This window comes from Podarcis raffonei, chromosome 5 (genome assembly GCF_027172205.1).
Source record: "Podarcis raffonei isolate rPodRaf1 chromosome 5, rPodRaf1.pri, whole genome shotgun sequence".
NCBI classification, from domain to species: domain Eukaryota; kingdom Metazoa; phylum Chordata; class Lepidosauria; order Squamata; family Lacertidae; genus Podarcis; species Podarcis raffonei.
In genome coordinates, this window is record NC_070606.1 from 62,250,983 (window position 1) to 62,267,024 (window position 16,042).

General features: G+C 43.8%; 1 protein-coding gene across 1 annotated transcript in view; it reads right to left on the reverse strand.

Moving 5' to 3' along the window:
- Positions 1-4,321, reverse strand: part of INPP5D (inositol polyphosphate-5-phosphatase D) — a 65,757-nt gene extending 61,436 nt beyond the window's left edge. The window contains exon 1 of the mRNA XM_053389656.1: positions 3,986-4,321. Coding sequence (XP_053245631.1) covers positions 3,986-4,119 — 134 coding nt within the window. The 5' untranslated portion in view covers positions 4,120-4,321. The remainder of the gene's footprint in view (positions 1-3,985) is intronic.
- Positions 4,322-16,042: the final 11,721 nt, after the last annotated feature.

Sequence of the window (16,042 nt, forward strand, 5' to 3'; positions counted from 1 at the left end):
GTTGCCTACCTAATTCGCAGTTTCTGTAACGATATGCAAAGTGAAACACAGCTACCTTTGAAACTTCCACTTCTCCAAATTTAAGTATGCAGTTGTTTAACCAAATAATGCATATAAAAATGTGTGTATTGAGGCAAGATGTGCATAAAAACAAGTATGTTAATGAAAATAACACCATAAAATAACATAATAATAAAAAATCATGCCTTGCATCCAACTAAGTCCTGCACAAAGTAGACCCATTTAAATTCATGAACCTGATTTAGACATGTCTGCTCTGAGTAGGGCTAGCATTGGCCACAATCATAGATGTAACCTAAAAGATCATATATATCCAATTCCACATGGGTGACCACATGATCACCCAGAAATTGCTGTTATGTTTGTACAGCAGCCAAGGCAAACATAGACACATTTCTGTGACTTCTTTGTTGTCATTCTAACTAAAATGCTAATTCCTCTGATTTTGCTCAGTTGATGTGCTCCTTCAACAGCAGGCTGAAGAAGCTTTTCTCCTGCTTCCTCACCACAAACACAGCATCTTAAGTCATACGGGATATTTTGATGTCCCATATCAAAAAGTAGAGGGCATAACTGAAACATAGCAATGTTAATCTAGACAGATCAATGAAATAATTTTGCAGTTCATGGTGAAGCTATCAGGAAGCATTCTTAACACTTGCCGTTAAATAAAGATCACCAAACAAAGCTATCTCCCACCCACATCTTGAATTTAAGCAACTGAATTTAAGCAACTGACACATCAGAATTTAGAAATCTAGATATCTAGATAAAAGTCATATAACTTGACCACCTGACTAACAAGTAAGCAGTACTGGTTGCACAATCCAACTGAAACACTATGTTAAAATGATTCCTTGAAAGCTTCTCCCGGCCTTCCTAAGCCTGGTGCCCTCCAGATGGCTAGAGTCCTGGACTAGGCTGGAGGAGATCCAGGTTCAAATCATCACTCAGCCAAGATACTCACTGGATATCATTTGGGCAGTTTCTCCATCTAATTTACCTCACATATGAAATATCTTAAATCTATACTATTAAAAGTGACGTAATCATATTCTTATATTTACCAGAAGTACTCCCTTCATAATATAGCTGATGGGGGTACCCCCTGAATGCCAAAAATTGTGTTTAGCACCTTGTTTTGATTGAAATTATTGAAAGGATTTCAAGTGAGGAAGCCCATCAAAAGCCTGTGATTCTGTGGGTTTAGTTTAAGCTGCAGTTCTTAACACATATATTAGGAAATAAGCCCCATTGAACTTGGTGGGACTTGCTTCTGAAGAAACATGCATAGGATAGGTCTTTTAGTTTACAGGATTTTTTAAAAAATGAATTACTTACAACCCCCCATATGCCCTCTAACATTTCAGGACCCACTAATATACTGCTCATTGGATCAAGTTTTTTAAACAGAGATACCTAAAGCAGGGTCTCTATATCCACATTTAAATGTTAGCATGCCAAGAAGTGTTGATGCGTCAAGCAATTTGTAGATCATATGCTTATGTTCTGGAGTCTATAAATGGATTTTGGCTGCTAATTTCGGCCTTCTTTTTTTCATATCTTGACTGGAAATTTTTGTTTCAATGCATGGCTATGGCTGTACTGCAAAACACAAGAAAAGTTCCTGAGAAGCCCAGTTTTCCTTTTTTTAAAAAAAGGAATAATTTTAGGCTTCTACATTTGTGCAGGTAGGTTTTAGAAGGCATGGGGGGGCCCCACTTTGTAGACGACATTCCACTCCTTGAAAGAGTGCCCAGTCCAAGTGCAGTTTAAAGTTAAATAGCCACAAGGAAGGAGAGCAGGAACCTTGAAGTTCCTCACTTGGACAGTAGACTGGACACCTCATCACCATTTCCCCCCACTGTGGTAAGATATATTTGTAGTTTTATCATAACCATTATTTCTAAATTTGCATATATGCACACAAATTAGCATGTGCACATTTTATGCAAATCTGTGTCCTCATTCATCCTTTTTCTTCTTCTTTTTCTTGTAATGCATTTCCTCTTCTTTGGCAATCTGTAAGTGGCAGCTCTAAGGAGATGTGGTTATGCTGACATTTAAGATAATGTTTTCTCCACTTCCCCAATGCCACAGTGTTGTGTTTCATACAGATGAAAGAAAGCTTGTGGTATTTTTCTAATATTTGTTTTACATAGCAGAGCATAGTGGAAGCCAATAGGCATCTGCAGCAGGGAACAAATCTACTGACTGATCTCAAGATTCCCAAAGCAACAGGGTAGACTCACTTCTAAATGGTTTCCAGTCCAGCTGAATTCCAGCTCAGAAACTGACCAAGAGAAATGGATGCATGTTCTTTGCTGTGAGTAGCTGCTGAATTAAGGATATGAAAAGAATAGGAGAGATCAAAGCTGGGTCATCTAGGTGACTGCAAACAGGCCCTTCACGGAGCAGCTGATGAGCCGTCAGTCTATACCATCAAATAATATTCATATTTCTTTACGATTGGGGATTTCTCTCCAAACTTCTGAGACGCTACCTTCCAGTTTCCAAGGTCCAAGAAATTCTTAATTCAAACTCCCTGAATTTTGCCAAATGTCCCATTCATGCTAAGCCATGTTTTACCTCTGCAACCACAAACTTGGCTTGGGAAGTTTCTGTCTCTGCAACTCTAATTGGAAGTGCCTGTGATTCATCTCCATGCTTCAGCCTTTGCTGGTCTCAACTACTTTGCATTCCTGACAGCAACAGTCAGTTGCACAGTCCATATAGCTGATCTCCCAGTCCCACAGTAGGGTCATATCCAAAACATTCGTTTAATGCATTCATTCCTCTTTAATAGACTTGGCTCCCTCCCCCCAAGAATCCAGGGAACTGTAGTTTGTTAAGGGTGGTGAGAATTGTAGCACTGCAAGGAGTCTCCTAACAACTCTCAGCACCCTTAACAAACGATAGTTCCAGTCTTCTTTGGGGAAAGCCGCAGCTTTTTAAAGCGGCAAAAGAATACTTCAAATGCATGGTGTTGATGTGACAAATAAATGGATCGCATTCAGGTCCTGCTTGCGGGCTTCTCGCAGGCATCTGGCTGGTCACTGTAAGAACAGGATGCTGGCCTAGATGGGCCATTGGCCTCAGCTTGCAGGCTCTTCTTATGTTTTTATGGATGATCATGAGGTAAACAGATTTCCCCTTCCCAGTTGTACACTGCAGCAGCAGTGGAGCGTATGCCCACACTGCCACAGTTCAGGGTAGGAGACAGGTGAGGAAGCTGCTGCCCAATCTCCTACTGCTGTGCGCTATCCGGTCAGGCCTGACCCGGGGGCAGAGCTGCACCAGGCACAAGTGCCGCAGCCAAGGCGCCCCCTCTCAAAATTATGCCCGGGGCCGCAGCACCCACAGCACCCCTCACGCTATGCCTCTGCACTGCAGTAGCCCCCAAGACTACGTACATCCCCTAAATATGTCTGAGGAGTTATTCAGAAAACCAGCATGTTTGTAGTATGCAAAAAAAACCAACACACCTGTTATGGTTATATCAACTAGAGAAACAGAGAGGGAGAGAATGAACTGGTAGACTCCAAATTATCAGTCCAGTCCTGTACACGCCTACTCAGAAGTAAATTTCATTCAGTTCAATGGCGCTTACTGTAAAGGACTGCAGCCTCAGTGAATTAATGGAAACCTTTTTTTTAAAAAAAACCAAAACAAAGCAAACCATAGGTGCAACAAGATGAAACCTTACTACTACCTACATAATTGTTTAAGAAATTGCACTTTAGCCACTGTCTCTCTTTAAATCTGCTCCTGTGTAGCAACTCTTCTCATGTAGCTTATTCTGTCATGCCAGCCATACACCCAAGTTCTTTTGCTGCCTCCAGTTGAGCACAGGCATCACCTGTCACATACAGAGAGATCAGACCATACTTTAGCTCCATGCACGGCTTGCTGCAGAAGGAGGAGAGGAGCCGCTGAGTACAGTGGAGGCACAAGCCATACTTACAGCAAGCACAGGGCGTATGCTGAGGGGATGGACTCACTGGCCCGCACAAGGAAGCTTCCATCCTTGCCTACTTTAGAGAGCAGGTCCTCAGCTCTTGAGCGGGTGATGGTTCCGTGGTACCAGCACTGATCCATGCCTTGACTCGCGAGGGAAGGAGCCCGTCCCGAAACGAAATGAAAACAAATGTTAATTTAAAAATAACGATAACCACCCAACCGGCAACTTGTGTGGAGATCCCAGAGCTGTCTGTGTGTAGTGCTCAGAAGCAGAAGCAGCTGCTCACTCAGCTTCCTGTTTCAAATTGTGCAGAGAGAGGGAAAGGAAACAGAGCTGAACTTCCTCATAGAAATCAAGAGAGAGAGAGAGAGAGATGCCACGCACACTTCCCTGGCCCCTCCCTCTGTGCCATGGCACAGCCCACATCAGACGGAAGCCCATTCTAGCCACCAGCTTTGCACAAGTTTGATGGGTACAGTTTGCATTGCAGCCTCATTTGTCCAAAAATGAATCTGACCCTAGTCAACATAGCATTCTTCCCCCTTTCCCTCCAGCCCACCCCCCGCCCCCATTTTGCATGTCTCTCTGTCCTCGGACACCTCTGACTTAAAACACAATTGTCTTTTATCTGCTTTGCCTGAAGTTTCAATTCCTGGCATTTCCAAGTGGGCCTGGAAGAAACTTCGGCCTGGAACTCTGGAGAGCCATGGCCAGTCAGTAGAAAGCAGGGGTGCCAGCTCCAGGGGGCCAAACCGTTTTGCCTCCCACCTTCGTATGGAGGCAAAGTGTGGAGCTGACCATGGTGGCCGGCTCCTTCTCCTTCTCCTCCTCCGACGGAGGGGAATGTCTGAAGCAGCCTCCTGCTGCTGGCAGTGCCTAGAGGAGGAGGAGCCACATCTCCTCCTGACATCCTGATATCATGCGCGTGACATTGAGACGTCACATCACACATGTGATGTTGCCCCCCACCCCCAATTGCCTGCGTAAGCTGTTGCCTCTGGTATAGACAATACTGACTAGATGGACCTATGGCCTGACTCGGTATAAGGCAGCTTACTATGTTCCCTCAGTACAGTGGTACCTCGGGTTAAGTACTTAATTCGTTCCGGAGGTCCGTTCTTAACCTGAAACTGTTCTTAACCTGAAGCATCACTTTAGCTAATGGGGCCTCCCACTGCCGCCACACGATTTCTGTTCTCATCCTGAAGCGAAGTTCTTAACCTGAGGTACTATTTCTGGGTTAGCGGAGTCTGTAACCTGAAGCGTATGTAACCTGAAGCGTATGTAACCCGAGGTACCACTGTACACCACTGTACTGAATATCAGGGGGGTCTCAGACTTTGATGCAGATAATTGTTGAGAAGGGAGAAATAGTTTAATGCTCCACAAATACAAGCTGTTGCTAGTAGTGGGGAAATTGTGCAAATGATTCTTGCCCTTGTCCTGAACATGTTGGAGGATTTCAGCATGTTGGTCAAGGCTGATATTAGAGGGCAATCTCAGGACCTTCTGGCTTTTGTGAGAATTGTGAATTATTCCATATAATAAATGGACTGACATACAGGTATGTGACAGAACATTAAGTTGTGAACATGTGCTCCAATGATAGGGATGGGTGAATCTGACCATGTTGGTTGTTCCCAGCTTTTTATTTTTCACAGTCTTGTTACATTCTCCACATTTCCATATCATTTGTGGCTTTTAAAAAAAGTTCTCATGAAAATTCAGCAGCATTTTAGTGCAAATTCCTCATATTTTGCATGCAATTTCTCCTAATATAATGTTATTTCCATGAATATATTTTAATGAACAATTTACCCTAGTATATGCATTTTGTATACAGCAGGACAAGGGATGCGGGTGGCGCTGTGGGTAAAAGCCTCAGCGCCTAGGGCTTGCGATTGAAAGGTCGGCGGTTCGAATCCCTGCGGCGGGGTGCGCTCCCGTTGTTCGGTCCCAGCGCCTGCCAACCTAGCAGTTCGAAAGCACTCCCGGGTGCAAGTAGATAAATAGGGACCGCTTACTAGCGGGAGGGTAAACGGCGTTTCCGTGTGCGGCTCTGGCTCGCCAGAGCAGCAATGTCACGCTGGCCACGTGACCCGGAAGTGTCTCCGGACAGCGCTGGCCCCCGGCCTCTTGAGTGAGATGGGCGCACAACCCTAGAGTCTGTCAAGACTGGCCCGTACGGGCAGGGGTACCTTTACCTTTACCTTTTATACAGCAGGAGAATTCCCTGCAAAATTCAGAGAAGTGTGAATTTTTGAAGGACAGCTGTATTTTGGATCACATATTGTTTTGAAAAGAGCAGATTCTGCAGGTTTGCCTTTAAATGTGAATTGAATTTGTTCCCTATCCAGTGACTGAGGGTGTGTTGAGAAGACACTATTGTCAAGGTCAAACTATGACCTTGTGACAACATAGGTTCTAACCGTTCAATGGCCCCTGTTAGCAATGTATGGACTCTCTTTCACCCCTGCTCCCAACCATGCCTGTTTGAAAGTTTGGAGGATTGGTAAGAGGCCTTTAACTTCTTGTGGTCCCTTTGTGTAAGCTCCTTATATTTCTAGCCAGCTAATTATTTATGTATAGCCCAACATGGCTGGCATATATGAACATTAATTAGTATACAGCATTAGCAAATGAGCCAACATCTGCCTTCTGTGATGAACCTACCACCCACTTTTTGGGCAAAATTGCTTGTATATGGCTTGCCTGGGAGCTGCTTAATTACAGTATTAGTATTTGAGGTATCAGCTTTGCCTTGTTTTTAACCAATTAGTTTCAACTGGTGCACTTAGAGGGCTCTCTGAACAGCCACTTATGAACCAGTTCCAGAATTTCCCTCCTACTGGTTGGGGTGAACAATGCATTTCTACAAGTAAGTGCCAGGCAGCCTCAAATGGATAGTGGATCCATGTATCCACTGTCTTGTTCAAAAAGCCGTATCATTATATAAATTCAGCAGCCATTTCATGTCTTCTCTCCAACTTTCCTTCTTGGGGGAGGTTGTGTTGGAATTAGAGCTCACCAGGTTATTGTTCGGATTTTAGATCTGGGCCCAAACATGGCTTGTGGGTTTGGTTGATGGTGCCCACCTGCCCTGCTAGATCAGACTAAGGCCTGTGCAGTCCAACCTTCTGTTCTCGCAGTGGCCTACAAGATGCTTATAGGAAGCCCACAAGCAAGACATGCATACAGTTGCACTCTCTCTTTTAGACCAGTCTCTTGCTTTCAGTTCTCTGAACCATGAAGCCTTGGTGACTTGTCTGCAAGAACTGGCAGGTGTTTATAAAGTCACTCTTGATTTGAGAGGTTCCACAGTTATTCTTGGTAAAAACATCTCAGGGTTGCTGAAAGGCTGAATACTCATCCTCTCCCAGCAATTCCCCAGGTAAACTCAAGAGGCCCCATCTTATCCCTTCTCCTGTTCAATGAATGTATGAGGCTGCCAGGCAAGACCAAACATGGGTGAGAGCTTTGACAAATAGGTTCCATAGTGTGCTTTGATTTTCAAGCAAACGTGCTATTTTGGGTATGGACATAGGCAGATCAGTAGAATTCATGTAAAATCTGAAGTTTCCCGGCAGATAGCAAAGACTCTGTGCATTATTTAGACATGTGTTTCAAACAGTGATTCCACAGCATAGAATAAAACTAGCTTTAAAAATGCTGGGGAGAATTTTGGCAAAGTATATTTAGTATTATCTCTGAGATAGTACAGCAACCTATCCAAGCCTGATCTGTCATTGACTCTCCTGTCAGTCACTTAAGAAACCCATAAAAATAATTTCCACAGGGAATTCACCCTTCTGTTTAATCGCTGCTACGAGAATGGAGGTTGCAAAGTATGTATATGTGTGTGTGCCTGTACGTTTGTGTATGTGTGAAACACCACAGTCACTATAGATTACTCACTGTTTTTATAGGAAACAGCACTGTACAGCAACAGACCAATTCAGTCCCTGAGACAGTGATCCGAAACAAGCATAAAGCAGAACACCAGATTTAGTTCATCATAGCACCTGTAATATTTCATTCTGATTGAGGGAATTAGGCCATACCTAGAGGTGGGGAAGCTCAAAACCTTGGGATAGTCTCTTTTCTGCAATTCAGTCTGAAGTCTCCATTGTCTGTTGACAAGAGCATAATGTCCAATTACTCAGAGAAAATGCGCAGAGCATCTTCCTGTGGCTGTCACAAGATTTAATAGACAAGATATACCTATGTGCATATGTATGTGATGTGTGCATGTATATATATACACACCCATATATAAAGCAGATACTTTTAAAGGAAGATTTTAGAATATTTTTGGTATTTTATTTTAACAAAATATTTACAGAAGCGTTCTGACGCTGAATAACTATTCTGGTACGGAACACCTTTTAAACGTTGAAAACAGGCTTTGAGAATTTCTACACAGTGGGACATCAACACAGGCATGACAATAACCGTCTGGCCACAAGAGGGCGTTCAGACCTTTGCCCATATATGGCGAACTGTCATCCATCCAGCAAAGTACCATGTGTTATATAATGTATTTATCACCTAGCCCAGATTATAAATGGCTTCCTTGGGGAGAAGGGGGGGAGGCAGACTGCTGTGAGATTAAACCATTATTCCAGGGGTGGTATAATAATGTAATGGATGTAATGCATCCAACAGCCTTGCTCATTCTGTGCTTAGATTTTGCTTTGGTTCTTTGGTAGAAATGGTGTTGCCAAGTGTTAGGCTTGGTCCTGTAGCTGTCCTTTGTGGGGGTATAAGTACTTTTTTTAAAAAAGGGTATTAATTATTACTATTATTATTACAGTTAAAGTGAATATACAGTGGTACCCCAGGGTAAGTACTTAATTTGTTCCGGAGGTCCGTTCTTAACCTGAAGCACCATTTTAGCTAATGGAGCCTCCCGCTGCCGCCGTGCCATCAGAGCACAATTTCTGTTCTCATGCTGAAGCAAAGTTCTTAACCTGAAGCACTATTACTGGGTTAGCGGAGTCTGTAACCTGAAGCGTATGTAACCTGAAGCGGATGTAACCCAAGGTACCACTGTAATCAAAACTAAAAGGGGGGAAGAGGGTGGGAAAAGGCTCCATCAGAGTCTGCTGGGATGGGAACCTCATGCAAACAATTCCAGGTACAGACCCCCACTATCTAAGTGTTTATTCTCTTCTTTCCACCTGCTGAAGGTAGCTTTTTTTTTCATATGTTGCAATAGTAGATAAGTCTTCTGACAGCTAAGCAATGGGGAGGGGGATATAGGATAGAGGTAGCAGCAGTTAGATCATCAATTAACAAATTATAATGTCTGCACATCAAACCTTTGTTAAAGGCAGAGGAGCTGGCTAAGCTGCATATGTCCCATACAATTAAAGCACACCCACACACTCACACACACCCTGAACCCTGGGAACTGTAGTTTGCCCCAGAGAGCTGCAGTCTCTAGCACCCTTAGCAAACTACAGTTTTCAGGATTCTGTTGAGGTGCTTTAAATGTGCTTTAAATGTATGGTGTGAATACAGCCAACTGTTCTTTTTCTGGTCACCTGGCAATCTTGAGCAGAAATGGAGTTTTGACTTTTGTATTTTTTGCAATGCTGTACCTGTCTGTGTCTAATCAGAAGTAAGCTCCACTGAATTTAGTGGGATTTAATCCCAGGCAAGTAAGTATAGAATTGCAACATCAAGCTGCTGGCACAATCTGTTGAGTGTTAAATTGTTATTCATTTTTGCTTTTTGTTTCTGCTTTGATTTGTTAGGATTTTATCGCATTCTGCTTTTTTAATTGATAATGCCCTGGGAACCATTGGTTGTAAGGCCAGTAAAATATGTTAAATAAATAAATAAATAGATGGGGGGGGGAATAGATCTAGCAGCTCTTTTATAACAGTTCTCCTGGCAGAGAATGTAGGGCTCAAACATTGCCTTTCAAAATATATGAATGTAATAAGGAACAACGGGGGAATAAACTCTGAGAAACCCAGTAAGTAATGTTGATTGATGTACACTCAGACTTATCCCACATGGAACAATTAGTCTTATGTGAGGCATGGAATGGCTCCCTGTGCAGCAACCATGCTTCTTCATGTTGCAGAAAAGCAAATACATTCCCTTCTCCTGAACTTCTACTTAAGCATGTGTTATTCCGGGGAGGGTTGCCAAATCAGAAATGTAGAAGAAACACTTTGGGGGGGGGGAACAGTAGGCTCCCCTCTCCCCACTGTCTTTGACACCAAATGAAACCTTATCTCATTTCCAACCTTTAAATCCTTGTAGCCGAGATGTTCCACAGTTTGTCTTCTCATTGCCTCTAGCATGCGCCTGTACTTTACTCAAATTAGAACCCAGTTAGCAGGATATCCTCTGCTTCCAGGAACGGATGGTGGTGGTGGGGTCACGGCAGTTGGAGTGCTCCATGCACTCAGTGCCTTTGCCTGCCTTCGCATTCCTTAGGGAAGCGGGTGCCACACCTCAGGGCAATCCGCAGGTGATTGTCCATTCCTCTCCCACCCAGAGAAGAATTCAAAAAATGAATTTCCCCATCGTTCTTTGTTTATCTCTGTCTGTTTCTCCCTGCAATGTTGAGGGAGACTTCCATTCCTGGCGCAGGCAGAACAGGAAGCCCAGAGAAGGGTAAAATTTGAAGGATGGCTGCACTTTGCAGTTCATCTGTTGTTTCATACCTAACCCCAAGCCATGAAAGGTCTTAAAAGCCACATCCAATATCTTGAATTGGAATCCACACTGGACCGAGAGCCAGAGAGGATGATAAAACACTGCCATGAGGTGCTCAATATCCAGTGAGGAAAGGCAGGAAATGGAGCAAACTTATTTTCCCTCACCTGCATCCTCCATTTCATTTTAAAAAGAAAAAAAAAACAATACACACCCCTTTATATGTGAACAAGGCAAACATGTAAATCTTATAAAAAGCATTGCTGAACTTGGCTATGCATTTCTGTGCCAACAAGGAGAGGCTGATGATCAGACTGGAGGAAGGAAGCACATCAGGGTCCTCTAGAATAGCTTTCTCTAGTCTGTGGTTGTTCCTTTCCATTGGCCGTGATGACTGGGGCTGATGGGAGTTGGAGTCCAAAATGTTTGGAGAGCTCCAGGTTCAGGAAAGCTGTTCTATAAGGTTGCTGCCTTTGCACCACATCCTTTGTTTGGTTGCTGTTGGCTGCTACACTCCCCAGCTGCAGAGCAAAAAGAAGACTTAAGGACTACTGTTCAACATATGCACAATATGTTGGTGCTCAAAGTCAGATATTACAAGGGGATGATGCACACAGGACTCTGTAAATATCCAGGTTGGTCACTAGATCCTTCATTTTTTCTCATGCAGGAAAAAAAATTGGCTTACAGTGGTACCTCGGGTTAAGTACTTAATTCGTTCCGGAGGTCCGTACTTAACCTGAAACTGTTCTGAACCTGAAGCACCACTTTAGCTAATGGGGCCTCCTGCTGCTGTCGCGCTGCTGAAGCCCAATTTCTGTTCTTATCTTGAAGCAAAGTTCTTAACCTGAAGCACTATTTTTGGCTTAGTGGAGTGTGTAACTTGAAGCGTATGTAACCCGAGGTACCACTGTATTTGTAAACCGAGGTCTTTTGAACAAAGCATTGATGCTGCTTCTATGAGAAGCTTAGCTGAGCAAAATCCATAGTTACATGCAAAAGATTGCTTCTCTCTCTTTTTATGCCCAAAGAGATGTTCCATTGGGATTAACTAATTCTAAAAAGAGGAAGGCATTTTAAAATGTATTGGGAGCAATTAGAGCACTAATGTGCATCTGTAATGGATAGCTTGAATAAAACAAGCAAAGTGGTTCTGTTAATGGCTCGCATTTCCAACTCGGATAATTTCCTTTTTTCTCCTGTTCTTTTCATATGAATTGGAATGTTTGCTTAGTTCCCACCATCCTCAGCCAGCAGGGCCAGTGGTCAGCAGTGATGGGAGCTGTAGGGTATTTACTCACTCTTCGAAGTATCTTTGATGGTTTTACAGTTTTTCTGTTCTGAATTTTGGAATGTTAATTTGGAAGTTTCAATGTCTCCTGTAGACCTCATGGACCCAAGTTAGAGACCCTGGAGCTTGGAAAGATTGAATTGATTGTAAAAAAGATGAGCCATTAATATATAGACTGGAGTACCAATATAGCAGGAATTTCTGTTAATTAGCTCCACTGTCTAATATGAACAGAGCTACTCAATAGACTTCCCATTTGTTTTAATGGAGTTTGCACATAACATGTTCCCTGGAACTCTATTTGGATTGTGGTGTGAAGATTCAATTTGGCATTCAAATATGAATATGAGCTTCAAAAGAGTCCAGTGGGGTGTATTAGAGATAGTTTTGGACTTTGGCCAGGGTGATCATAGTTCAAATTCTAACTAAGTCACAGTGACTTTGGTTCAGCCACACTCTTTCAGCTTACCCTACCTTACAGTGCTTCTGTGTTGATATAACAGGGGTTGCCATGAGCAATTTTGCAAACATGAGAAATCGTTGGGGGTATCCCTTACACACCACAACCACACATGCAGCCCAACCGTATGTGTATGCACACACACACACACACACACACCTCTTTCCTCCACCCCCGTGAGCATTTAGGCTTGAAAAAATGGTGCAGATTCCCCCCCCCCCAAGCCTGGGGAATAGGGGGATGTGTGATCTTCCTGGACAGTAAAGTTGGGGAAGCAAAAGTTAACTTTTCTTCCCCAGCCACAATCTACAGGGTGATGCTTCCTGCTCTCTCCTCTGCCTGCCTGCCTGCAAAAATCAAGCTTGGGGAAAAACCTTCTATTGTAGCTGGTAAAAAATCAAGCTGAAACTGCAGTGGGGGGGGGGGACCAGGATGATAGCAGGCCAGGCAGTCACAACTGGAGAGGATTTGTTAACCATTCCCTCTCCAGTTATGACCCCTCCCTCTGAATCTCTCCCCACACTGTATGTTCCAAATGCAGTTCCAAATTCAATCCAACACAGTTCCAAATTCTACCATCTTAAAATTGAGGATGCAGAGTTCCACACATTTTGGCTCTCTGTGTTAGTCAACCATTATTTATGGTCACCACTGACCCCTCTTCTACTTTGAGTCATCCAGAACACACAAGAAGACTTGGGGAAACATCTTGGTCCATCCTTCATCTCGCTCCAGAATTTGAAAACATTTGGAAGCAACAAGAGAGATTCTGGTTCCCCTCTGAATGTTGACGGAGCACAATGCAAAACGAACATCTTCAGATGATCTCTGCATGCGCCAGAAAAATCAGGGGAGGAATGGGGGGTCTGTTGCTGTGTCACCAGTCATGTAGTGAGGGACACAGAGAACGCTGGCAGAGATGCGAAGGGATTTTGCACTGTCCTTGACATTTACAGGCAAATGCACACTGAAAATAACAATGATATCATGACTACTACTACTACTACTACTACTGTTCAGTTTATTACTTGTCCTTCATCAATAGGTGCCATCTAGACATATGAGGATTCCTGCACATACACCTGAGTAGCACTCCAGCAACGGAGTCGCTTGCCTTCTGAAAGGCTCATCCATCCACATTCATCAGCTACTCCATTAAAGAGATGAAGTGAGTCTGAATCCCCTTGCCTTGTACACAAAAGGAAACGAGCAGCTAGAGTTCACAGAGATTCAACAATTTCCTTTGGAAGACCACCGACAGCATAAATCATCCCCCGTCAACAAGTTACCTTTCCTGCAAAAGAGCAATGCTGAATGCTGTAATTAGCCCTAAACTGTTACTTAAGCTGCTGAAAAGCAGCTTGGGCTTTCTGCTGTGGGCCTGACTCCCCACTTGCTTCATTGGCATAAATCAGGAATGAGTCATTTGGAGTTGCAGCGGCATGGAAGCCAAGTGAGTGAGGGCAGAATCAAGCCCTTCAACGTCAATTTGTTCCTCTGTTGTTCTTACATTATGGTAGTTCCAATGATTTTTTCCCCCACTTATAAAAATGCAAATAAGATGCGTGGGTGCACTAATAAAGGGATTCAGAAATAATCTGGAACGTAATATAATGACAGCACATTGAACAATGAAGCACTCAATTGGAATACTGTGTTCCGTTTGTAGTGTCACCTCTTATGAAAAAGGTATTGGTAGCTCCCAAAAGAAAGAAGTGGGCAGGGGTATGGATGTAAAGTATTGATAAGCATCTGGAAATAGAATAGTAACCTATTTAGAGACATAAAGCTATTTAGCTCTATAATACTGTTTAGATCTATAATGCACCATATCCCTCAAGTTGCATTGACTTATTTGGATTTTTCTTGGAACCTTTCAATGCTACAGATTTCTGGATCTAAGAGATAACCCTTACATATATTTACTCTGGTTGTATTATTGTGATGGCCATGTTTTCCAGACTGTTGTAGCACAACAGTCCCACACAGAGCTACAGTTGCCAGAGTGGTTTAACAATCCATCCCTCTTCCCATGGAATTCTGGGAAATGAAACTTTGTGAGGGGATTAGGCGTTTCCTAACAATTCTCAGCACTACAGTTCCCAGGATACTTTGGGGGAAGCTATAGGCATTTAAAGTGTCATGCTACTGCTTCAAATGTATAGTAGGGCTCATGGGGCACAGATGGGTGGCTCCAGATGGGTGCTTTTTGTGTGGGATCAGTACCCCTCACCCATGCAAAATGCCTATACCCCCCCCCCACTTCAGTTTAATCTGGGTTTATGATTGCTGTGGAAAATCCACAAAGCGAAAACAATGTGTTGTCAACAACCTGCTAGTTGCATCTGAATAACTCAGTTGTGATATTAAAACCTCCATTTGGAAGCATGCAAAAGAGCGAAGCACTGAATAAACCTCTTGACTTTAGCTCAGTTGCAATGATGCTTACTCACTTCATGCCCCTATTCATAAAATGATTTTTTTAAATAAAAAAAGCAATAATCCTAATTTAAAGGAAGGCCTGACGATTTAAAGCCACTTCCGGCCTGCCCAGGAGGTAGGGTTGCGGGCTTCATGCCCACCCCACGTGAGCGGGGGCTGGTTTCAGCCCCCATGAGAGCAGGGGAATCCCGGCCGCGTCGTCCACCCAGCCAGTCAATCAATCGGGTGGCTGGGGGGCGTGGCCTGCCCTATTTAGGGCCGGCGCGGCCGGGGCTCGCCCTCTTTTGCCGGCTAGCCCTCACGTTTTCCCACCCTCCCTCCCTTTAGGTAGGTTTCTGACTTTGCTATGGACTTCGGTCTGTCGCCACAAGGGGCATGGTAGGAATTTTTCCCAATTGGCAATTTACAGCCATTTGGTTTTTCGCCTACCTCGTAGCAACTCGTCACAACACCTTGGCATTGGCAGTTAGGCATTGGTAAGAAGGGGTTAAGAGGATGTGGGGGGGGAGGAACGCCATCACCTCCCCCCAGTGAATGAAGGGTGGGCCGATAAAGGACTCCGGGGGGCGTGGCCCTGTCTGAAGCCTATGGAGGTGTGGGCCTAAGGCACGCCCCCGAGAGGTGACCCGGGGAGCTCCTAGTTGACGTGCCTCAGCAGGAGACTCCCCCTTTATGGTGTTAACCCTTCCCGTGTCTCCAGCAAATGGGCTGGAGCCGGATAGTCGATAGGACCAATGCCTAAGCCAATGGCTCTCATTCCTGAATTCAATAAAGTTGTGGCCTAATTCGCCCATTTAACCTTAAATTATGGTGTCCGGTGTCTTTATTTATCCTTGGTGGGGGGCGGGAACTCGCCACGCAAACAATCTAATTGCATAACTTTCACATGGCATAACATTAAGTGGCTTTTAGCCAACACTTTGCCACACCATAAAGCTCTTTACTCTTTGACTCAGTCATTTTGCAGCTGTCTGATGTCTGCACAAAGGTTTCAGGTCCTCACCCAGATACTTTTACTATGGGTGTTTGGCTTGACTAAGCCTTGTGGCTATACCTTCAAGCAGCACAAATGACAACTGGCATTGTGTTTGCATTAACGTGCCTGAATAAAAGGGATCTGTTGCTTTAAATCATGTTTGCTGTGACTCTGGAAACTAAGTAAACATTATCTTGGTAAAGCCTTGCATTCTAA